At 43.9% G+C, this 26,918-nt stretch overlaps 1 protein-coding gene across 1 annotated transcript; it reads left to right on the top strand.

The window, feature by feature from the left end:
• On the top strand, positions 1-26,223 carry LOC128713896 (uncharacterized). The gene is made up of 11 exons (XM_053808768.1): positions 1-421; positions 4,863-4,996; positions 5,330-5,477; positions 14,199-14,372; positions 17,234-17,393; positions 18,836-18,977; positions 19,991-20,131; positions 21,894-22,061; positions 22,140-22,501; positions 23,235-23,759; positions 25,764-26,223. Exons 1-11 carry the CDS (start codon positions 1-3, stop codon positions 26,221-26,223), a joined length of 2,835 nt encoding a protein of 944 aa, XP_053664743.1.
• Positions 26,224-26,918: the final 695 nt, after the last annotated feature.

Consider the following 26,918-nt stretch of genomic DNA (forward strand, 5'->3'; position numbering starts at 1 on the left):
ATGCTAGGTCTCGTGGCTGACGGTAAACCCCTCGGCAATGGGTCCGATGATCCACTGCACGACGATGAGGACGATCTCGACGATCCGAACGTGGACTCACCGGGCCTGTCTGCGTCACCGCCACCGGCACCGCCACCACTGCCACCACCCGTACGGAACGGCTGTCAGCGGTGTCGGTTCTCGATGGCTTCCGCCAGCTCAACGCTCAACCGTTCCCATCCGCATCTTGCCAGCGGTACGGGAACGCTGGGGTCCGGTTCGGTCGGAGGCGGTGGCACACTGCCACGCACACATCGTGGTACCGCGAACGGGGGAACACTCGAGCGCAACCATATGGCTGCCAGCTCGAGCCATCTGCATACGGCGGGTGGTGTTACGGCAACGGTCGCATCCGCCGGTACTGGGAACGGCACGTATCCTGGTAGGTATTTAATATGTAGCAAACACGCTGCGCTACTAAACTTCCCAGAAGTATTTGCTGCGTGTTTACAGGGTTTTCAAGTTCCAGTGCAAAAGTTCGTATCTCTGGGGGGCCCATCATATCTGGATGCTGTGCAATTTTGCTAGTTGAGAAACTCCTTATCTACCTCTAAAGCCCTTCTTAAACTGACGAAGAATCGAGAAACGGTTCCAACTTTGCCAATTCCTGCTCAAGAACCCTGCATGATATTGAAATGCTAACATCCCTTCCAGTTCTTGAGATAAACCGATGCTCACAGGGAAGCTTCCAGAAAGACATAAACATAATGATGGACTTAGACGAGGCAAAAATCAACACACAAAATACCCCTCGGGCAGGAAAGCTTTCTTCCTTCGCATATCGTCCACCATGCTGGCAATATGATTAAAATGAGAATCAAATTAAAATGGACTCATTGTCTTGAATTCTAACTGTGCGTCGGTAGACGAAAAGAATCCAACGCACGACGTTTCTCATGAATAATTAATTTCCCAACCTCCGTTATTGAATTGAAACAAGACAAGCATTGCAACGAAGCGTGGGGATTATACGTGTACAAATATCTCGGCGTCTGGGGAAGCGGCCATTGGATTGAAATTGAATGAAATTGTATGATGGAATGATGATGGCATGTACGGTAGCGCAGCAAACATCGCTGCTTGTTTCATATTCATTTGTAATGTTGTCCATGTCCGCAAACAACGTGCAGAAATGAGCTCCACCCTGCGGCAAAATTGTGTCGTATTATGGATATTTGAAGATTTTTATATAGAAGAACGATAATCTGCTGTGGAAAGATCGTTCAGACATCGTGCATGACAGATGCCCTGTGCTTTTCTTCGTGCCAAAATACTGCTTCAAGCTGCATAAAGTATCGTCAGAATACAGCACACTTCATCGCCGGGAAAGCTCTTCGTCATATTATGTTGTTTGAATAGACGTGCCTCGGACAATCGGAGTCCCTCTAGACGAGGTTTTCGCCAGAACGATAGTATCGCGCCAAATCCTTGCGGACTTCTACGCGTCGTTCTACGAGAATTGGATTCATTCTGTTTGCGGCAAGATCCATCGAGGTGCACCACTGGCATTATCACGATCCTGTATATCTGCTGATGGTGGCACATTTCGTGATGAAGATAATGATAGGGTTGATGTATCAATTTGCACCGAGCGTCCCTAAAATGGAATCTACACCTTGTCCAGTGGGTGCTGACCGAATGGTTCCCATCCTAGGTGACTTGCTCAGGCTTAAGTCGTCTGGCTGACGGTGCACATTCGTCTACGATAATTAATATTCCTCTCCAAAAATGGCCGCGCTTAGTATAGTGATGGTAACAAAAAACGGTGGCCCTCAGTGCAGAGGAATTCATTCCACTTATCGCGCTGGTATGAATCCTCCAGCTGCGGGCACATACGCGTATGGTCGACCCCTCTTGAAGGTAAAGGCTTTAAACTATGCTCTTCTATCCTTGCTCAACCGAAAGGCTCATCTGCCAACGATGGAATGTTGTCGTAAATAGCGAATTTGATTAAATTTATGCGGCTCGCGGAGGACAATTCCATGCCAAGGCCCACTCGTTCAGCGAAATGGTTCGTTTTGGTTGAAAATATGGCACGGTGGCCTGTAGACGCAAGTGGGAGCATGTGGACATATTTCACACCATATTTGCAACTCCCTCAAGAAAAAAAAAGCAAACGGCATCGCCATTGCACAAATGTCACACTAGTTTTCGCGCTTGAGAGTGTTGGTTTGCCGTTCCATTGAGCTTTCCCATCCATCGCGGTTGAGCATTCCGGTGTCGGTAGGTGTCGGTGCTGGTACTAACGGGGCAAGGCAAGCAATTTCGATTCCAACGGCCCATAAACTTCCGAATCCTCGCTCCACGACCAGCAGTCGCTGATGTTTGAGTTCATAACAAAAGCGCTCAATTATCTGTGTGTGTGTGGATGCCGCGCGTCGGTGAAATGTGCCTGAAGGCTGGAAGTGGAGGACCAAGTGTGAAATGGGAAATGCCGAGTATTTTCATGCAAATTGATGCGATACTGCAGTGTGAGCAAGTTGTTACGCGTGGAATGATAAATTAGGTTTTGTGTTGGCAGAAGCTTAATTTTGGGAAGCGTTTTAACTGTTATCGGTGCTAGCCAGAAAGCTCGTGTGCACTGAGTGCCGAGGTAAAGGGGAAATTTAGGTTCTTTTCGTTCAACGAAACGTAAATTAGTGAATCAAACTTCATTCACACAAATGTGAAATTACAAACTCTAACGACATTAACTTTATTTGTGGCGTATTTCAATGACTTTTTTTTGTTTTTGAAGTTCAACTATTTAGTATGTTAACTTACACCGGAAGCTTATCCGGAAGCTCAACCTCCCAAAGCAGGGTTTAACGTGAACCATCGTTTTTCTTCTTTCAGAGAAAAATTGCCTCTATGTCTAAAGATGAGTCACATTATTTTTGGTATTATCTGATTATTGCCTGAAAAATTTAGAAAAGCATTGACTGCCAATGATGAGTAACTGATTTTTGTCTATGAAATCACAGTTGGGAAACTCCGTCAAGTGAGCTTTTTAAAAAATATTGTTCCACAAATAAGAGAATATATTATTATGAGTCTAAATTTATAATACCCTTCCTAAGCTGAGCGGATGTTGAATTTTAAAATGAATAAATTTTCTCGTTTTAAGTCTGAGAAACAGCAAAAAAAAATCTGCAACAATATCCCACCGAAAACAACAAAGCTTCAGCCATTTCATCTATTCCAGCACAGTTGGTGACCAACCGCAGCTAATTAACGGTGCCCCCAGCTACAAAAAAAGAGATTAAAAAAATGAACTCCTTCAAAATGTATATTCATTTCACGAGACTTTTACAACCGTACCTAGCCGGGTGCTTAAAAACCGGCCACCCGTTCGTTATGAAATTGTTTTTGATTACAACTCATAACCTGCGGTGAGAATACGGCGAAACGGGTCACCGGCGTGAAACTTTACCTCATGAGAATGAGTGAAACCTTCCGTGGGTGTACGTGTGCCCGCCAGTTTTGTGACTTTTGAACCTCAAGTTGCAGCACATAACTTTTCTCCTTTGTGGCAAGCATAACTAAAATTACACACACACATCCTAACCGCGAGTAAATTGTGGTTAAGAAAAAGTTTTAGAAATTCGTAAACTGGTAGCGCAGGGTTTTCATATGTTTCATTACACATACGTACACAACGGACGTTGCTACTCGCAGGGCTGACTAACCACCGGAGTTCCTCCGAACGCATGGTAAACAGTGAAAAGTTGTTGCAACACGCTTGCCCGCTTATCACTTATGCATATGGTTCACCATTTTACGGTAGCGTCGAGTTGCGAGATGAGTGGCGGTGAAAATGAGCACTACAATCTTCCAGAAGGTGTTCCTTTCAGAGGAAATGGAACGGGAATATGATTTATGCTATGTAAACGTGAGAATAATTACAAAATTGTATTATTCATCGCATGGTGCACTTTGTGCTATTTTTCCCTTATTTTTTAAATCACATGCGGTATAATAGCGAACACAAAACAGTTGGAAATGTGGTTTCCACACCTTTGTCTGACCGTAATATCAACCAGCGCCAACTCGTGCGTCCTGTCCATCCGTTTGCGGTTTTGATTAGGGAGATGATTGATAAACCACACAAAAGCCGCCTAAAGCACGTTAATCGGATGTGCCCGTGAATGATTAATTTATCCCCCATCGTCCACGCTGATTGTATTGCGTTAATGCTATAAATCAACCACATTGAAAAATTTACATACCCTTCGGCTTGCAGGGATCCATCGAGTAAAAACTAACGCTTGTTTGAAATGTTTAACAACAATTCAAAAACAATAATCGTTTTCCCATCTTCTGCCCTGTAAAACAAACAAACCAAGATTAAAGTATACGCTGATAAACGATTTAAATTCTTGAAAAACTTGCGCACTCCCCGTACACCGACACAAAGTTGCCCCGGTGTAGGAATATGAAATTTTCATTTCACTACACCCTGCGCGCAATGTGACGCATTGATTTTTGTGCTTTTTGTACTCTCGTGCGAAGAATATTAAAAACTCACTCGGTGGAATTATGCAAAAAAAAAACCAAAACACAAAATGCCGTACAGGCAGATAGACGCCCGGGGTGAGTATGATTTCGGCGTAATATGAATCGTTTGCGCGATTCTCTTTAATCTTTCCGACAGGCACCGGGTTTCGCGAAAACGATCAAACTGTACCGCCACGTACATGGTAAATGAATTTTTGATCGAAATTTGATACGCACATCTCCTGTTTCTGGCCCTTTTATCGATTTCGATTAAACTGTCCTTTCGCGCGCGTATGTGTTCATCGTTGATTTGCTTTCTTTCTCTCTCCTTCCCTTACCCAAAACAGGATACGATCGAAATCGGTTGCTAGATGAGGAGGACTCGGCATATCCGGCACTGCTGGAACGTGAGCTCCACTCGCTGCATCGCAATGTTCCCGCCCTACGACGAGCCGGTGTCGATACGACCGCAATCCGACAGGTAAGAACAGCCGATTGAGCGGTACCGAGCATTAAAATGTCACAGCAAGCCTTTGTGACTTTCGTGCTGGAAAAATCAACGCATGGTATACGCATCTGACACGCACCATTTGAGTCGATAACGACACGACCGGAGTAGCTCATGTAGCACCAAAAACGTTCTGATTTGTTTGTATAAATTTCTGGCTTTTCTTTTTCGCTTCTTTTGTCCCCCGTAACGCAACATCGGAACTTCGGAAAAACCAACACACACTCACAAACACGCGCGGTTGCATTTTCTTTCTGCAACGGGGAAAACCGCCTGAATGTATGCAACACGGACAACGCGGCGCAGCACTTCTATCCGGACGGTGGCTGGGGATGGATCGTGTGCGGAGTCGCATTTTTGGCCCACGTCCTTACCACCGGGTTCCAGCTGTCGTACGGCTTGCTGCTGCTGTACGCGATACGCCATCTGGGTCACGAGGTGAATACCGAAGCAGGTTAGAAACGCACGAATTTGTTACCATTTTTTGACTTCGTTTTCGTTTTTCGATACACCCTTTCCTTCGCTTACTCGTGTTCGTTTGCGCTTAGTCTGTTTGCAACGTGATTCTCTTCGTGTTCCGGAATGCCCCGCGAGTGTTCCGGCATCAGCAAACAGTGTGAAAAAAATATTTAGAATGTCCATTTGCAACAGCACGTAGCCGTAAGGAATACAAACAGCAGGAAATGTGGCAAAAGCATCACTTCGAAACAGAGCAACACACATACAGACAAACGCCCAGGAACGGAGCAAGTGTAGTTCAAATATTAAACTTTTACACAGTTCTACCCCTTGGGGTATGATTCCTCAAGGTTACTGCGTTTTGATCGCGTTCTGAAAAAAAAGAGTTTTAAGCCAAAAAAGCACATGTATGGAACGGGCACGAGTATAAACAGCCATTTTCCATTTTGGCATGTGTGGTGTCCAGTCCTGTTTGGCCAAAATGGTTTATGTTATGCTGTACAATCTGCGCAACAATGTTTCATACCGTTTGTGTACAAGAGATGTTCAGATATGTATGCATCACCTTGTTCTTAAATGCCCCTGGAAAGTATGCAATCGTGCTGTTAATACAGCCATAGAATTAAATACTCATTTCATTCCACATTTGAAGCATCAAACGGAAACTTTATTGCAATCCAAAACTTCATAACTCAAAACCATATGCTTAAACCACTTATTGTGTCGTTATCATTGCGAACTCAGACAAACTGCACTCCCGTGTACTGTGTTTGTAATGTGTTTCGGAAGGGGAGGGAAATTTCTGCTGAAACTAAAGCGTCAAACATGATAACTGGCTTTGGAAGCTTACGGTGTGCAGTGTCCCATTTTTTTGCTGCTCTTAAATATCAGATTAGGGGAACTTTATCCCGTTGTCTAGTCCAACCGGGCGTTGTGTTTCAGTTAGTAAAGTTCGTCCTTGCGAACATGAACAACTTTTTATTTCTAGTACTCGAAAACTTTCCATTTCCCTCTCTTTCTCTCTCTCTCTCTCCCTCCCCATTGGCACTGGCCATCATTGGTTCCACTCCAGAAGAAGTGAAAAATAAATAAATAGATAAAGTTGCTCATGAATTTTACACTTCACACCGAAAGCTGTGCCATGGTACTTCCGTTTCCATCACGAACAGCACGGTAACGTGCCTCACGTACCGTTGGAGCGAGTGGTAACATAAATCAGCGTTGACGATAGTGTGTTTGGTTCCATCGTCACCAACACACACCAACGTCACGCTTTACTATCACAGTTGGTGGACATTTCGGTAATAAATAGACATAAATAAATATTATAACTTAATTTATTGCATTGGGCGCGCTGTTGCTGTTGAGACGGCGATGTGTTTGGCGATCGAGGCATGGGAAACACAGTCGCCGGTCGACCCGTAGATGGTGCTGCTTTAGTTGCTGGGATTAGTGGAGCTAATCGTGCACGGAGGCTATTATGCTTACGGTCTTTTACGTGCTGGGGATGGAAAATGTTCCAAAGGAGGAGCTTGAGTACGCGGGAAGGTTATTGTACGTGGCGTACTTCATGCTGCCCACAGTAATGGACTTGAAATAAATACTTATTACAATGGCTTACAGTAGCTACAGCGAAGGAAACTCGTTCCCCCATAGCTATCAAGTAGTGGAGATCGATCGAAAAATGCTGACACTGCCATTTTTTTATGATTTGAGTCGTACCTATCGGTCTTAAAGTATCATACGGGATGCAAGTAATGGGGTAATGGTCACTACGGTGATTCAATTACTTCAAGGATTGAAGCACTAATTGGTTTCATCAGTGAGGAAATTTATTTCATCGTACCACAGCAGTTGGCCGGACACTTGTCAATGATTGCCACGAATTGTTTTACTTCTATTATCCCTCGACTAAGTACAAAACAACATTTCTGATTCTTTAATCCTACCATATTTTTGAACAATTCAAACAACAAAGCTTTCGCAACACAAAAACAACTCTAGTCATCCGTATCGCAGCACAGATTGCGCCTGTAGTCAGACACAGCGATTGTTTTCTGTTCTGATCTAGTGCAAGCGTTGATTCTCCACACCCGTGCTAATCCAATACAAAAACACTGACCGGAAGCATTAGAGGATGACATCACATCACAAATGTCCTTGCCATCCCATTCCGAAGTGTTGCCCTGCATCACTAGCCGTCAGTGAGCAAAACATGAGCAAAAAGAAAAAGCAAATGAACACTTTTCAAACTCCGGAAAGAAGAGAACGGACAAATGATAGTATTTACGGGAAGCAGTTTTCCCTGCATTCAACCTGATGCAGAAGCAATAAGCAAAATAAAAGGCAAAAAAGTTTGCAAAACCCTCCCGTAGCATAAAACAAGATTAAAATCCTGATCCGGTTTTTTTTTATAACTTGGTTTTCATTCCGTTTCTGCTTCCGTTTTCGAACATTGATCATGTATTTTTGTTTGCGTCTTTGCTTTTATTTTCAGTGCACTTTCTTGTGTTTCACACGAAACAGCTCAAGGGCAAACGAGCCACATGATGTAGTGTGCGCTGCCCATAGTTTAAAAACTTACGGTTTAAGTTTCCTTTGGGAAATGGAAAATGTGCAACGTTCGCTTGCAGCTGCTGCTAGAATTCCTTGGGGGAAATAAAGCAACAAAGCAACATATTGCAGTTGCCTTCAGCATTCCGACTGCGTTACATAGTTCTGACAGTTATTAAACAATGTTTAAGTACACGGTCACGGGAAATATCTACGCTATTTAAGGTTGGTGTTTTGACTAGCTGATAACACATACCGCAGATAACATATCTATTGTTCCGTCGCCATTACATCGCACTTACTCGTTCCATCAATAATGTTAATTTTCCATTTAGAAAACCCGTAACACATTATCGGTTCCGAAACCATCCTAGATTCCTTGTTGAGAGCAAATTCCACAAATTACATAACAACTCAATCATTCCCCGTATCCTTGTATTTCCACCCCCATCCATTTAACTCGTCCAAACTCACTGCACTGATCGATTAAATATTCTACCACGTTGTGGAGTATTAATCGAATTGAAATGCTTCCGGAAGCCACCTCGCGTCAACTCGCTTGACAGGGGCTTTAGTTACAGGTTGGTATGTTAACGTCAGTTTAGGGTGGCACAAAAAAATTCACCACCACTCACAGCGCTAACTTACCACTCGCGCACGGGCTCGGCAATCCATCGTGGATCAATCATTGGGAGCATTAAAAGTGGAAAGGATTCGTCACCACAACAAATCCCACACATGTACCGGAACGCGGCACGACAGGTGGTGCAATTTTGACAGCTTTCTTACCGTGTCGGGTGCGTAAGTATTTGTTGTGCGTGTGTATGGAGGATCGCGCCCTCACTCAGTGGTGCGCTCGCAACCATAACCACATGCGCCATGGTCGTTCCGATTGATTGATGACTATATCGTTAGTACGTAGCGTATTTGAGCTAATCTCACCAAAAGTGAAAAGCTTTTCGTGGTGGTGCGTTGAAACAACATCGCAAAATCGGCGGAGATAAAGTGAAAGCTCAAGGTAGATTTACTTGCACGATGATGTGAGTTTTATTACGATTGGTTTTTGCGGAACACATGGGTAGATATTGGCGGATATCTTTGGATGTTGGAAGCTTAGGGGAATACAAATAATGGGAAATGATTATCAATTCTTGAAATAAACCTCTTACAATATTAACGAAATTTCTTCTTGATGTGAAGATTTGATTAGGATTTTGTTGATATAGTCTACTCCTAATGATTGAATTTTAAATTAAATCAAGTGTTAAATGAACTTTTGAATGAATTCTAGTAAATAAGAAAACATTAACCAACAACAGATTAAATGTTAATTATGCAAATAAAACAATCGCTTAGTGCGTATGGCATTTATGAATGCTATAATTTTTCATTAATAGAATATATTCTTTAACTCCCCAACAATAACACCTTTTATCACTTCCGTCGGAACATATTCCTCCCAGGAAATCGTGGAAACGTGTACTTTTAACCATCGTTTTCCCTGATCAAATTCAATTCCTTCCTTCCTTCCGGAAAAAACGAGTAGGACGATAGGCTTTCCGATCCGAAACACACCAATCCACTGACAAATGCCCTTTCCCATGGCATTCGGCCAACAAAACTATGGCCATAACTCATCCGACAAATACGATCCTACAGTCCAGCCCGGTTTGCTAGCACTTCACGGGACAACCGGCAACAACAGCCGGCACCTTATGTTTCGGTTGTAACGCGATGGAATTAAAACGAAACAGCAAACCGGTGCCGCTCATTTCCCAGGGGTGACATTTCGGCCCGTTGGACTGTGTAAAAAGTACCAACAGCGGTATGATCCCGTAACAACCATCGAGGAGCGCGCCTTCCGTGTTTGGCATGAAGCCATTCATAGCCGCAAAAAAAAACACACTAAAAAAAGCATGAAAAGCACAACACGCGGCTGCTAGCATCTGTGTCACACAAATACTTCCGCAAACGCACCTCATCAGTCATACGGGATCGTTGATTTGATCGTTAGCACAAACACGCGCGACTACTCGTGATTGTTTGGGAGGGAGAAAAAAAAGGCTAGCACAACATCACGGCGAAGGGTTTATTTGCCGTGCAGATGCCCAAATCTGCGAGCTGGGAATTGTGTTTTTATTCTTCCACCGGTGCTTGTTCCGTTTTACCACACAATCACACTTTCCCGGGCTGTAACTGGGCGTCGGGCTGAAGTGATGCACATGTGTGAAGATAGAGGGAAATCCTTTACAATGCCTTCTTATTTCGCGAAAGGACACCTTTGGGACTGCCTGGAGTGAAATTTTCTTTTTTTCCAGGAACACCTTTCTGGAAAAGCCACTTTTTCTTTCGTTTAGTGATGGAATCGTGATGGAGACGCCTGGTAGTTGATTCACTCCGAATGAAAAGTTTCACCCAGAGATGGAGACGCATGGTGCTTTTTGCTATTTCTTTTCGGTAATGCCAATGCTTCAGTGCGCCAAGCTTTCGGATTGTTTTTGTTCCAAAAAGGTGTCATATTGTTACCGTTCCCGTGTTGCTATAGTGTAATGAATATTATACTCAAAAACAATATTGTCCAAAATAAACAACAATGCACATGGAAATTGAAAACAGCCCATGTGTTGAGTTTCCAGAAATCCTTCTCAGTTACCCGTACGGGAGATTTAACTTATCAAAAACAGAGACTCCAACGTCTTTTGTTATCCGACCATAAATCTACACGGAATCATAACATCATCATCGGTTTTCGCATCGACCCAGCCCATGTTTCGTTTCGATCGATTTTCATGCCCACGAATCCAATCATAAATCCCCCATGTCATGTTATTATAATTTTGCAACACTTTTACCAGGAAAATATGCCCCCAAGCTTGTTTGCTTCCGTTGTCCCACGTTGTGCCCTTTTGTTCACAAACGCACTTACAACACATCTTGGCATTTTATTTCGGCGAAGAAAATATCTTCCCACATTGACCACATTCCAATTTGGGGTAAGCAGGCAACAAAAAAAAAAACACGAAACAAACCGTCCCAGAAAAACAGTCTCCGGTCCTGGTTTGGTTTGTGCTCTACATGAAAAACGCCCGATTGTTCGAAAGATGACAGCATTCCCATGAAATGCTTTTCCTAAGAGACGATGGCACATTTAACGGTTTCTTATTGAATGCGAGTTCGGTGGGGTACGGTTTGGGGTGCCTTTAAATTGGAAAGTGTCAACGGTCTTCCTATCGTTGGGATTTATACACCGGGGTCTTATAAAACGAGTGATCTTGGAGCTGTGGTTAGGTAGTGTTTTACTGCTGACGAAGCGTTCGTTTTAAAACATGAAGTGCCAGACATCGAGAAAACGCAACGTGTATTGTTTTTGACCTGCTTCAGCTCACTGGTGCTAATGATGAATGATTTCCCAATGTGTGTGTAGTATTCGAGAAAAGTTTCAGAGACACTTCAATCGGCTAAGGATTTTATCTACTCGACATGTTTTTAAGGATAATAATTCTTATACTTCTTGAAAAATTTCTCGAATAAAATATAAAGTAATAAAAATAATTTGTGTAAAATTGGGCGACCATTACAATGTCCTCATGATTTCCATTCATAAATTTGTCATTTATCTAGTTTATTGTCGTAAGAATTGTAAAAAAATATAAAAAGGAATCGTTCGTATAAAAATATAGAAAGTATATAAAGCTTTTTTTTCTACTGTTTGTTGCCATTCATTATTTGTCAAAATTGTCGTAATGTGCATGAGAGTATTTATGTTGTAACAATTCCAACAAATCACAATAAAGAAATAGGTTAAATGTGCCACTTTTCACTTGGAATGAATTTACCCATTTTTGTATCCGGTTGTTTCAATACTCTGGCAAATGTCCCATCGAGTGGGTGGAGCTGCAGCAAGATAAAACGTAATCCCATCTGTTCACTCTTCTTGGACGATGAATTTCGACAGTTTGACAAAATGCTCTACAACATTAGCTTTACGGTGTTCCCTCAAAAGATAAAGGAGAAATAAGCGTTTGATTTTTTCTCTAACACATCGTAAGACATCCCTGGGTCGTTTCGTCTTAGCTTCCGTCATAAATCAACACACACACACACACATACACACGTACACAAACATATCTCTTCTAAGAAGACGAAAGAGCTTGACCGGATACGCGGTGCAACGATGCAAGAAGCTAACGAGTGCACAAAATGCATCCTTTCGATCGGTCTTGATGCTTCCGAACGCTTCGAACGGAGTACGACCCGGTTACAAAGGGAGTCAAAAACAGGATTTTTCTTGTCAATTTTCAACCAGAACCCGGGGATCCCAGGCATGGTGACAGCACATAGCATGGTACCGTGGCTTGTGATCCCATAAATACCGAGGGCAACGCTAAGCCACAACAACAACAGGAACCACACAGCCACATACACGCATACGGAGACTCGCCCAACTACACACTGCAGCCGTACGTACGCTATTGGGGTTGTGCTCAGCCGTGCGATGCATGTTTAGGACGCTAGTGTAACAAACACTTTGTGCGGTACGAAGAAACGATTCTTCCTACGGGACACCGCATCTGCTGTATCCCGCTGTGGACTGTTGTGCTCAAGGCGGGCGAAAATAAACCATACCTTTTGCGTTTAGTGGGTCGTTTTCTTGAAATGAATATCCTTTTTCCGTTGAACGGTTTGGGCACGAATCGCGGTCACAGCACGCTGCGCTCACATTGACGGCAATGGCAACGTTCAGGTGGGGGGTCTGATTCAGCAGCACCCATTTGGGTGCACATTTGCCGCCACTACAAGTCATTCGTTGGGTGCCGGGCGCGAGAATAATGCGCTTTGCTGGGATTTCTTTTCATGCATGTTGTGCCGGTGTTTGTGTTGTAGTGATGCTTCTGATGTAAATGCATGCACTCTACTTTGTTTCAGCAAACATGTTGCTGTTGTTGCTGATGGCTTCATCAAGGGTTTATGCATGATGTATGCGCCTGGCAAAGTTGTTGAATTAGTTAATGCAAATAGCCCATTCCGCACAAAATTTAATTAAAATTTTGATTCTATTTAAGCTACAATAAATTAATTGTAGAGTCATTTGCACGTGTTTTCAGTTTATTCCCATTACGCAACGGTTGTACGCGAATAAAGCACTTCAATTAAACACCGAGATCAAACACTTGCAGCTCACTTCAAGCCGAAAACCATCCATTAAAGATCCATAACAATCAGCACTCAAGCAGTCCCAATGTCCCTGTTGCTTAATGATTGCCCAAACCCCGGTTCGATTCGTTGAGCCAAAAATCAAACACTCATTCCATTCGCGCGTAGAATCGTCGTTTAGGAACGTAAACTTTGCCCCATCAAAAGCCCCTTAATCACATCCGTTTACTGTGCGGCCTTCTCGAATGCGTACGTGCGGGGTGAAAAGAAATCACACAAAACCGTCGTTCGCTCTGCTCGCCGAGGGACACATCACAGCCGTATACCATAAATCGTCCCCAAGATAAACTGTTAACCACTTTCTCACGCTTCACGCCCACCGCTCGGAGGGCTAGTTAGTTGAAAATTTATGCAAATAAATAATGGCACAAAAAGCCACCGTGCTGCGAAAACGTGTTGTCCTTTTCCAGACCGGCCGCACACCGCCTGCTGCTGCTTAAGTGTATCCATAATTCAACCCATGAATTAGATGAATCCATTTTGTCATGTTCCGGAGCTCGTGGTCGCCATGGAAACGGAATGCGACGAATAAATAAATAAATATAAATTCATATTGAAAAGCATCGCTTGGCCGCAGAACGGTTCGGAACGGTTGGGAACGTCTGAATGAACGTTCCCAAAAATCGCTACGTGAGCATGAATCTCCAACGCATTAGCAATGCTTTTTGTGGCACGGTGGCAAATAAATTGCCCCACTGTTAAACCTACGCATCACGTGTTTCAAATGTTTAGCGAGAAAATGTCTTTGCATTTGATAATTTCAATTTTCGAAATCTTCTCCTAAAGCGCATGATGATCGTTGTGTTTGGTTGCCTTTCCTTCCCGTCCCAACACCAACAAACCTCCACGGCAAAAACCAAATGAAAAATACCCCCAGCATGATTCGTAATTCTATTACCGATTCTTATTTACGCAGAGACGCTTCCATTTCGGTTCTTTATCGTTTCAGGTTGGCTCGGGCCTGCCAGCTGGGCCATGTCGCTGTTTTCGGCAACGATAGTGGTGGCGCTTTGCCGTCGAAAGTCCACCCGTTTGACGGCGGTACTCGGTGGGCTGGTGCTTGCGTTGGGCATCCTGTTCACATCGTTCGCTACCCAGCTGCATCAGGTAGCATTCAGCTATGGTAAGTGTGTGTGTGTGTGTCCGGGGGGCTGGTTTGTGCCCCTTCGGATGTGTCTTGCGACATGAGTCAGCATCAGCGACAACCGAAAAGGTGCGGCAGCCATAGGGATGTTTTATTTGCATGTTTATGAGCTGTTATACTTGTCCAATACTGCCGTAAGACAAAGCGCCCATAAAGAATGTTTTTCATGGTGCGATACTGGGAAGATAAAAACAGCAATACGTAAGACGTCGACGCAGGAAATGGCGCGGTAGCACTGAAGGAAGCAGCAGCACACTAGACGTGTCCGGACGATATTAGCTTCGTGAGAAGAACCCACCTTCCGGACACTTGCTGTGCTTGGGACGCTATAAAGCCTGTGTTTCATACCCGAAGCTGATGTTATTGTTTTGCGATACTGGTCGATCCTTTTCTGCCTGGCGTTCCGTTCAAAAACAACGGCGCCCGCTAACGTACATCCATTTGGCAACGTGCCCACTAATAGTCGATGCGGTTCTGGTTTTCGGTGCCGTTATCCCATTTATGGTGTGCAGTTCCATAACTACTGGGTGTTCTCGTTTAAATAACACGATGAATATGTATGCGCTGTGTGTTTCAATTATTCATGCAACATACCACTTGGTAATGATTTTTACCAACGCGCCTTTGGTTGCAGTAGTTCAACCGCCGGGCAAATTAACAGCCAACGAATTTCACCTCCAAGCACACCTGAGTTCCAGGCGCATGATTCAAGTCCGGTGGAGATGATTAATATTCCAATGAAAGCGAGCATGTTGTTTGTGTAATTAAATGCGGATGAGAAGTGGGTTGCAATGGGATTAAACAGAAAATGTGTGTTTCATTGCATACTTTCAGGGCTGGGCTTACGAAGCTTATGCGTTGTTAGACATTTATTATACAAAATTACGGCATCATTGTATCATGTGCTTCTCGAAGTGTTTGCACTTGATGCTGTTTCACATTCTAATCGCCTAAGAGTATGCAATTTAAATTATACGCATCACTTCTACATCTCATTTGCAGCTCTCAGTTGTGTGACTATGCGAATCAACGCTTCAATTGCATACTTTCGGGCGTGCTCACTTATGCATCGCAGGAATGAATTGTTAGAGAGTACGTATACTTTAGTCTCGAATTGCTTAAGATCCTCAGTATAATTGAAGACTGGTGTCTAAAATATCCCGTGATGAATGTGTCTCAGATTTCTTTAGACGGATTTGTTCCATTCGAGCGACAAATGTATTCCAGAGCGAGTTTTCCTCTTGGATGATATAAAACATCCACTTAATCAAGTTGGTTGTATCAATTTAAAACATTCATCATACGCTTCATATCATGTACTTCATTGCCCTACAAGCAGAAAAATCCTCGTTCGACACCTTCAGCAACGCTCAACGCAACCATTGAAACATATGACAGGCGTCCCCATACATCTCTCTCGGACATTAATATCAGACTTATCGGTCTCGAGAACATAAAGCATTTGAAACTGCATCCATATCCAGAATCGGCACGGTCCATAATCGGATTGGATGCAACTGTAAAAGGTCCATTGTGCACGACGCTGTTGCTTTATGGGGCATTTTACTCCATTTGTGCTAAAAAGCCATTTTCAAAAGCTGTAGATCTCTCCCAACCTGGCTGCGCATTGTGAGGGTTGTGTTACAAAAGTATTTCTGGTCTATCTCCTGGCACTTTCCCGGGACAATGGGAGCACCCAGACACAAAAAAGGTGGAATGGTTTTTATTCGGTTTCACAGAAATTATGGTCACTTGAAGTGCTGTTGCCACCTGTCTCTACCTTTCGGTGGTGTAAACTACCGTCCGAACACTTCCTTCCTGTGCATGGTTCAAACCAGAACTCAACTGCGTAAGCTTTATGGACCCCTTTTGATAGGACTGGTTCAAACGCTGCAGTGTGTCCCTTTTTGTGCGAGAGTTTATATTTTGCGCTGTTACAGCACCCATCTACCCTGGTTCATGGCTATAGTGTGCTGGTGGTTCGATTTGTTTTATTGCGTTTTGGGCCATGTACGACCAAACGCGTAATACACTGTTTTTGAACTACGAGACACTATCTTCATCAGCAAGGATGCTACATTTAAGGTCATGTACGGTTGTGGTATAATGCTCACCATTCCGAGTGGGCCTTGTTATGGATTATGGTTCTGCTTCCTGTGCGCTCCTCCATCGGTTGGCTTCTGTGTTCAGCCCGAAAGGAGAAATAGACACACGAACCGATCTACTTACGTTTCGTGCCCGTTCGTGGCCATACCCACGGCACGGTTCGTTTCACTCATGTGACCGAGTTTGGGCGAGAGAAAAGGCATCCAACCCGAAAGAATGGGCAGGCGTACGATTAACCCAGATACTTTCCGGTGCCGGTTGCTCGATGCGGTTCCATCTCGTTGACCATGGAATTCAATGCCGTTTTTTCCCCCACATCTTTTCTACGGCACAACGTTTTGCTGTGAACGTTTTTTTTCCTAGCCCGTTCTTGGGACATTGTTACCTAATTCCTGCCACCATCATTGCAACAGCAAAATGCCACAGCCCCTCGTGCCTGTTGGCTGGATCTTGTGGTGGAAGGAAAACTACTGCATACCGGCATCTCATTCCTGCAACACCTCGTCTGCTCGAAACCTTTGACTAAACATTCCGTGTTGGTCGGTGGGAGTAAAAGCGCCCTTTTGTGGGGAGCGTCCTTTCCATCTCCTCAGCTCACTAATAACTACTCCAAATGGTTCTTTCCTTTCCATCTACGCTAACCGGTACATTGGACCTGGTGGAACGTCATCTTTCGTCAACCGACCGACATCACTATCGACATCAACCGGGTGCGCTTGTTCGACCGGTCACAGGCGTCATCGTAGGCATCGGGTCGGCCATGGTACGGGAGTCGGCCGCCGTTATGCTGGGCCATTATTTCAAACGGCGGAGACAATTTGTCGAAATGATCACCATGTCCGGTGAGGGTGTCGGTGTGGCGCTGTTTTCCGTCATCCTTAAGGAAGGCGTTGGGTAAGTTGGCTTTGATAACTCAGTTTGATTTTAATAAACTAGAAATAGAGGCAGGACATTTTATGGAATTTAATGCTCGATTGTAGAAATAAATAATTATTTTCGGCAATTTATTTTCTATTTTCTTGTACACCTTTTTTTGGAAATATTTCAATAAAACAACTCTAATTTTTTTTAGTTATACTGTAATTTTATAGGAAAGAATTCACTCTAGTAAGTCCTTCAATAATGCTAGAACTTAATCAAATCAAGATAAAACAACAAATCCAGCACAAAAATCCTCTCCACTTTGCTTTTCCACCGAAGGTTTAATTCACTTCACTTCTTATAGCTTTGTCCTCTGTATCTCTCACTTGAAAAGCTTATTGCGTGTCCGGTACTGATCCTGTTTCATGCGGAAAAAACTACTTTTCCCAACTACCAGGCGGAAAAACTTTACCGTAAGCTTTGTATACTCCGACCGACGCGTTGTCGTTCGCTTGATACAATCCGGACGATGTTCATGGAAATGCTTCACCGAACGCGACTTACTGGCTTTAGATGAGGATGTAGCTTTAATCAACACAATGATACACACGTCTGCGGCTCGGTGATTGATACAAAGCAGCAAGAGGAAAAAAAAACCCGCTTAACGGTCAGAACCTCTTCGAGGGCAGGAAATTCATTATCATTTCCATCTGCAGACCATCGTTCCGTCAGTAGTCAGTGAGGTTTGTGTTATGAAGTAGTTTGCGCTTTATGGTTGTTTTGTTAACTTCAAACGGGAAGTTACGGTTGGTTTTGGCCGATGAAAAATAGACCAAACGGCGATTAATTGTAGGTAGTCAGCAGAACTGATCCTGAGTTTATTTGAGCTCCGCCGGCTAAATTATGCTTGCAGAGGTATGGTATCATGTCGATAGAATTCCAGAAGTAAGCGAGGAAACAGAAAAGATATACGAAAAGGATTCTGTCAGGATTGATTCGATCTTAATGCAAAAAAATAAATAACTTGGAAGCTGTTTTTTCTCCGAAAAATTCTTCTTCCGAAGCCCCGTCTAACAAGATTTGTTTTTTCCCATTTTTACAATCTATCACGCGCAGACCCTTTTCGTAGCCTATTTCAGGGAAAAACCACCCGAAAAAGGATTTGATACGTTTTTCTCGGTTTGTGAAAAATTAGTTACCGTTTCGGGGGATATGACTTACCCGAATGACCCAAAGACAGGGTTTCCGAAACAATGTATGCAAGTTTAAATCAAACACACACAAACACACATTTTCGAATGGAATAATTTGCATCAATCAAGTGTTCTAACCCCTTGAGGCGATTGGAGCCGTCAGAAAGACGAAGAATTCATGATAGTTTTCCCTCCTTTGTACCCCATTCAACATAGCTTTTATTGCAGTTTTCCGACCCAATAGCGAGTGCTGTCATTCACTTTCGTTCTCTATTTTTGCAGGAAGATGGGTTGGCGCCTGGGGCTGCAAGCGGTCACAGGGCTCGTATCGTTCAGCTTCTTCATGGGACTGCTCTACCGGCCGGCATCACTCTATCATCCCCAGCGGCGTGCGATACTACACTTGAAAAACCAAAGGAAAAAGGTAGCTAGTCTTTCCGTTCGTACCCACTGCCGGACGGTGCAGATTGTTGCTTTGTTCGCACGCCCGTGCACATGTCGGCCCGGGGGCCAGTAAGCCGGCCCGTAAAAGGCTTTTCAACTTCTCCGCTTGCTAGCGGAACACATCGCTTCCGTTAGTTGTTTAAGCTGAGGCCACCATTCCAGTGACCGCAAAGTAAACTCCAATCGTGCTCTCCGAGTAAAGTTAACTCAACGGAAAACCTCTTAAACGGGGACTAGCATGGGTTATTGGCTGTAGAGATTGAAAGTGCTTTTACAGTATTTCGGGCTGAAGCTTGACGCCGTGGAGAAGGCTATCGAATTTCGTGCACGCTCGCTAAGCGTCGTTAAAATGGGCCAATCAACGGATACTTGCAATATGATCCCAAACTGTACGGCTTCGTGAAGGATATTATCGAAAGTATTAGATTTTATTTAACTTTCTCATGAAAAGGATTCGGACTTCGGCAGCATCACTCTAATGATTTTGTAAACCTTACTTCATCAATGTAAATAATCCTTTAATGTTTTACTGATTGCCTTTGGGCTTTGGGCGCAATGTTACATTCTTATAAAAATATACAATTGCTTTCTAGTTTTGTGATCAAAATGAATTTCCAAAACACCGAAGGAAATATCTCCACAACAACGGAAAACAAAATACTTCCCATGGAAATTCCTCAATGAGCAATGTGTTTTAAACTTTATGTATTCGTGGACATAAGAAATGAGGTGCAATCCAGTTGAATTGTTTATTTATTATGAGAAGTTGAAATCATTTCATTTAATCAAGCTGTTTCCAGCTCCTTTTATCGATTTTAATTCCAGTATTCAATAAACCTCCAAACAAAATCCTTTCCAAGTCTCTTTTTATCACAAACGCTTCCTGAACGGAACCATTCCGGATCATTGCGCTTCCCCTCTTTTCTCTCAAGCAAATAAAACACACTCAAAGTGCATTTCGTGCACAAATGTTTTTCTCTATCATTTTTCCAGGTGAAGGAAAAGAAAACTCACGTCCGTACGCCGAAACCACCGTTCCTCGATTTTACGCCCCTAAAATCTTCCTCGGTGCGGATGCTGTCAATATCGGCATCAGTGGCCGCACTAGGCATCTATTCGCCCATATTTTTCCTGGTAAGTTGAGCCTGGGTTTAGTGCTGTCCGTCTCGCATGTCGAACCTATCTTCACCTCGGACTTTGAGCCGATAGCCGGAAACAGTGGGCAACAGTGTGTTCCCTCCCCGACATCCGACAAACAACGAAACAAAACACAAAATTGATACCCATGTTAAGGCGAACTAATGCGCTTCAATTTCCTAGCTTTGCTTTGGGGGCAGCAGCAGCAGGAAAACGAAATCGGTACCGTCCGTTTCTGCTGTTCCGTAAGCACAATAACGTTCCAATGGTTAGGTTCAGCAAACCGTCCCACCGGGACCGATGGGGTTTGCCGGATGAAATAAGGGAAAATTGATTTCGCCTACATAAATCGAGCTTTCGAGACGAGTTTTCTTGCTCCCCCATCAGCTGATGATGATCTCGAGCAGGGCGTGTGAGTGAAAACTTCGGACAGGCTGCCCTGTGCAGCTGTTTCATGTTTTTGCGCAACAAGTGTTTTGATTTTTTTTCACTTTCAATTTACCCTTTTCAAAAATGTTCAATAATGAAAAGATTGAGTACAACAACATGTAGGAAAATATTCGAATTATGGGATATTCAGGATTTTACGATCACATCTGACAAGCGCATTGCCTACATTAAGGCGGATTACGCTTCCTTCCGAACAATTTTCCCCCACCGTTAGGTAAACGTCAGAAAATCAATTACTTTTCAATTCCCACTTCAACCGATACCGTTTTGGTAATGCATTTATCGGGTTCAATAAAATTCATCATAGTTCAACACACTTTCACTTTTCGCTTAGTTAACTACAGCTCCATCCGTTTTGAAATAAAATTAGCTCGCTCGCAAGCTAACGGTTTCATCACGAAATTGAATTAAATTCAAACTGTTGTTGCGTATCGTCAGATCCGATGGGTCACGAAAATTGAATGCATTGTTCCAATGTGATAACCAACCGCATCCCGAACTGCAGCATTCCTCGCACACACACGCACACAAACACGTTGGATGTGCTGCATCAGCGGTTGGTGGTGAGTGCGTTTTCCAATTTCCAAAGCCCCGATTCAATTTCGAAACAATAAGAGCATTTGCGGTTTGTCCTGTCCAACCGCACGGATCACGATGCTCGACTGGTACTATTCCAGTTGCTATGTTCGGGTGCAGATGTACACACCTACACTTGTAACACCTAACATTTCTGTACCTTTGTTGGAGCTATGTCGCTATTGAGTGTTGGATATTTCTTTACGGGCGCATGTCTGGATTAGTGAAAATATTTCATACCTACACCGTACAGCAAAAACACGAGTGGGATATAAAAATGGAAGCACTGGTGTACATTAAATCCTCTTTAAACTTAATCGCCAATCCTGTACAGTGGTTTGTACAGTGGAACTCGAGAGATAGATCCCACATCCATGTAGTAGATAAGCCGCATAGTACCAGCAGGACGCGTATCAACGAACCACGAGATCACTAATGGTGGAAAAATTACCACTGGAACGTATGGATGAGCTTTTAGCCCGACCCTACCGGTACCGGTTATTTACTGGAAACGTTCATCCACACTGACCCTAAACCGGGGCTAATCGAGTAGCCATTGCAGATGGCTATGGTGGATTTAATAGTAACACGTCGTTCCCGGGGTTCTTGCGTCCCGTTCGTACCACTTCGCAATTATGCATTGTTAATGCTTGCTCCGTTCCATTTCTGCTAATCGAGTCCCGATTCTATTTCTAAAAGCTTCCCTTTTCTCTCTTCTGTCCCACGGAGCTAGTCTCTGCACGGGTTTAGCGAAGGGTACGATATGCAGGACTTGGTGCTGCTGCAAACCTTTCTCGGACTGTCGATAGCGTTAGGTATAGTGTTTAGCGGATCATCGATCAACAAGACGCTGGAAATATCCTTCCGGAAGGTTCAGATATCGCGTCAATATGTTTGTCAGGTAGGTCGAATCAGCTGTACGTTCTACAATGTCTTGTTTTTAATACGACTCTCCATCCAATCCCCTTTTGTAACGCAGGGCTGTGTTACGTTAGTGTCAGTATCGTTGTTAGTATTATCAGCCGTTGCCGACTACCGGGGCCTATGCTTCTCCGCGTGGGCATACGGGCTCGGACTCGGCGGCTACCGTTACACCTTGAAGATGCTTGCGATCGAGCGCATCCGGGGCAAGTACTTCTCCAAGGCGTGGGGTTTCATCAAGGGAGCCGAATCGCTGCCGGTGTTGTTCGGCGTGCCACTGTGCGCCTTTCTGAACGATTCCTCGCACCGGTACGGTCGGGCGGGCTACTACATATGTGCCGCCAGTGCGGCCATCTCGGCTATTATTCTGTTCTTTGTGGGATACCCGGACGGGCGCAATATGAAGTACTCTACCAATGGGTAAGTGAGAAAAAGGTTATCCCGACGATAATCGGAATATTATTTCATTTCTAGTTTGAATATCTCATCTTTACTCGGCTACTCAATCGTGTCACCTAATGAAACGTAGAAATTAATACAAAACAATAACCTAAAATGTGATATTTTAATAAAATTGATAGATTTGATTTGAAATTGATTGAATTGATAAAAATAAAATTGAAACATTTAAATTGGTAAAACAGTAAAACATAACTAAAATACGAAGTAATCCAAACCAAATAATTAACAGAACATCCAAAGAAAAACGTAAAAAACACAAAAGTAATAAATTTGTCTACAATTGTTTAACTATAAGTCTTAAAATTTGTCTTAACTATTGCTGAATGAAGAATTAATTTTGATATTTCTAAATGTAATCAAGTTATGAAATTATTAATTTCAAATCTTGGAGATATCCAGACTGTCTATATCATAAGAAAGCAATCATCATTTACATAATTGTGATAACATATTTTAATGTTGTTATTTTTTATCGCATTTTAGGCATTTTGTCATTGGGTTACATTAAAAAAATCTAAGCAAATTTAGTTAGTCAGCTTTGAAGTTATCTCTTCTGGACTTTAATGTATAATGTTTTAGATCAAACGAATCTAAACAGATTGTACGCAAGAGGGTTATTATAACATTGTCATTGCCAATTTACCTCCTTAGGTATGTGTATTAATAAACATACTTGCTTCTCTGCCCACAGTTCCATCACATCGCGGTGCACCGCACCAACCTCATCGAGCGACTGCCAGCACATCCTAGACCGAAGCTTTTCCTCGCAGCGCTACAACAACCCACAGTGGTACGGCAACAACACGCACGCGACTAACCTTTCCAACGGTTGTCACGGATCCGGTACGTACCCCGGTGGGACGGGCCTGCAGCGCTGTCTGTCCACGAGTCAATTCATGAACGGTGGGCTTAATCTCTCCTCGGGCGGAATTGGACCGAACGCGTCAGCGACCACGACAGCGGCCGGCGCTGGTGCACGTCTGCTCGGCAACAGTCAATCGCTTGATAATCCGACTAGCGGACAGGCTGGTACCGGGTTCAGCTACCACAGCCCGTTCTGTGGCCAATCCGCGGGCCAACCGCACGGTCGGCTGCACAAGAGCCTATCGTTCGCGTTCCAGACACCGATGTTCAGTGATGATCCGATACATCACACTTGCCAGCAGGCGTCCGGCTACGCGGCCGACTACCCACCACCGAGCCGCTGCTACTCCAGGTACGTGCAAGCGTGTGCGTTTAATTGGACCCAATTAGAAAGCGGTGTATCCGATGCGAGCTGATCTTTGATGACAAATTTGCAATCTTCCACATGAGGAACAATCGTTCTATGCTTTGGCTATCAAGGGATTCCATTTATAATCCTCCTGTGCCGCCATTCATTCGACTGCTCCTTTGGTACGTTCGAATTAGCAGCTTTGTGTCACGGAAAATGGCGACCAAGCACCGCGTACCGCACCAAAGCCTCCCCAGATAAGCCTTGAGCGTGTATTAAACGCAGGGATTAGCTCCGTGCGGGTGAACTTTCGCAAAGAGTTAAAGCAACCACCGCGTACAGCGTTTACCCTGCGTAGCTTTAAGGCACCACTGCAGTATCTTCTCAAGATAGTCTCGTTTGGTACGGACCGAGATTTTGGGTACAGCATCGCCGGCCAGAAGGCTAATGAAGATGAAATTATGCGAAAATATCCTTTTCACAACAACTGCTCAACTTGTTCGCAACTGCTGTCGGGACCGGGGTTTTGAACCGAAGGCATTCCAAGGGATCAAAGGCATTTTCCCTTCGGTCCCGAAGGTGTCAGTCCGCAACCAAGCACTGTGCGTCGATTCTGGGAATTCGCCTGCAAGAGTTTCAATGACCGGGACGGTAAGTTGCTGGCTCGGTAATGCTCCGTTTTTATTAATGCGCACTGTAGCGGTGGTGAAGGTGAAGAGGTTTTGCGGCTCATCGTTTGCCACCGGTCGCTAAACACTTTGGCTGTGGGACACTTTGCTTTAGATCTACCGTTTGCAACCGTGCACCAAACGTACCGTCAATAATCATTTAGCGGAGGAGTGTCCTAGACCTCGCTTAGTTTAGTGCAGCTTTTGTTAGCCATTATGTCACGTATTTTTGGGGACCAAAACATGGGAGGGATACGGTAACGGTGGGTAGGAGCACAGAGGGATATAAATTTACTCCAATTATCCTACGCTACGCGAGTGCAAACAAACGAACGATACCTTAGAAACTGGTGAAATGATAGAGATGGGGTATTTTGGTTGCATTTGCCGGCATTGGAGGTGTAATTTGGCATGTTTTCTCAGAATTGCCGGTGTGATTAGATTAGATTTACTGTCTGGCTGACAGAAACACTTGTCTAACAAGTGTGTTCGTAGACATTGTGGAATCGTAACGAGTGGAAAGGTTATGGAAATGGAATAGTGTACACGGGAATTATATTTTAATTGTTGGCGTTTAAGTTTTTGGGGAAAAATTCTAGAAATGTGATTTAAATACTGTTGGTGTTCCATTCTCTTCACCAAATCATTCTTGGATGATGTCTAATTAAAGTAACGCCCCAAAGTATGCAATATATTGAATTTTTCTACCGAGGCTTACTGAGACTGCTGTTTGCTACCAAATCCTGCAGCTATTCAAATAACGATTCTAAAGCTATTAATTGTATACTTTTAGCCGCACGATACTTAAGACCCAACTGAGCGGAACTTGGTACAGGCTAGTCATATTTCACGTTTATAATGTCTTCATTCCATATTTATCGTAACATGTTGAAGCTAGTACACACAATATTAAGGGAGATTAAAAGCAGTATATCAAAATTTTGTTTGACACTTTGACACCGTCTCAGTTGGTTATTAACGCATTTCGCAGTATTTTTCGTCTGTTCGTCTTTCATCGTTTGGATCACTACGAAAGAAGGAAGCAATGTAAACCAATTCTCTCATGCTTTGCGACACATTTGTCGGGTACGCGCACGTGCCATCATAGATCAACGTCAATTATCGACCTAGAAGGCATTAATAAATTGAACGATAAAAGTTCGCTTTTGTTTCATTCCCACCAGCAACCGTGATCCGTAGCGTTACGGGGGAATAAAGGACAGTAAAAAAAAATGGGCAATCAATTTTCGACGAAACGTTTTCACTATCCTGCGGAAACTTTTTAATCATTCTTTTACGTATCTTTCCGCTTCTTTTCGGCATCATCGTGTTCCGGCAGGTGTGAACTACACAATCCATCCCAGACCGCACCGATCACCGTCCATCGGGACACACTCAACCGGCAGCACAGTTTTCGCGCCTCGAGCCGTGGACAGACACCGCGACACACCGGTCATGCGAGTGCCCGAGGTCAGCAACCGTCAACACCGCACCATCATCACCACCAGCAGTACCACAATGGTCACCAGCAATCGCAACCGCAGCAGCAACAGCAACACCATCAACACCATCACCCATTGCCACCGTATCCGGCGAATGGGTTGCAGTACCACCCTTCCCGCAGTCGAAGCGTCCCCGAAGGGTTGGGCGGGGCGGGACGGGCTGGTGCGGGTGTGCCCCCGGGAACGGGGGGCGACTGTCACTGGAATCACTGCCACTGGACCACCGCGAACGGAGTCAACTTCTGCCGTCCGAATCGGCCGATTCAGGTGGTGGAGCAGATCACGACTTCCGTTTGACTAAAGTTTAAAATACTCAAGTTCTTCCTGTGCATCTCGTTGCACCTACTGGAGGGACTGTTCTCGTAGAAAATTTGCATCCGTGCGAAATCGTTTTAAATCAAATGTTGTACGTTTCATTGAAGCGGTGCGTGTCGAGAGAAGAAAAAATGCGACCTCTATCTCTCTCTCTCTCTCTCTCTCGCTGTCAACGTAACGTTACGTAACATAATCAGCAAACAAAGGGCAACGCTCTAGCGTGAATTCTTCATCAATTTAATGTTTTGCTCGTACTAGAGGTAGCCATCGTCGAACCGTGTTCCTTAATATTCCGTTTGCCAAACACTAAAACACGATTACGTTGTTTGCTTATTACTTTACTCACTATTATGCGTACCATCAAGCCCCTCATTCGCACGAGCACGTGTTAAGAGACTGACAGCAAACTGCCAGCATGCAAGCCGAAATGCAAGCACGCGTCGGGGAATACAAGTCCGCCTATACCGCATGCGGACGTTCTAGTTAAATAGCAAATTTTTATGCCAAATCGAATAATAAATTGTTTATCTTGCCCCGTTTATACGCTATGATAAATCGGGTATTAAGCCTATTGTTTTATCATAATTTTATCATTCATGGTCCATACTTACCCGTGGAGTGGATGGAAAAGCTATGCAGATGGATTAGAATTTTACACGCACAATCGAGCAATGGAG

Source organism: Anopheles marshallii, chromosome 3, assembly GCF_943734725.1.
Source record: "Anopheles marshallii chromosome 3, idAnoMarsDA_429_01, whole genome shotgun sequence".
Classification (NCBI taxonomy): domain Eukaryota; kingdom Metazoa; phylum Arthropoda; class Insecta; order Diptera; family Culicidae; genus Anopheles; species Anopheles marshallii.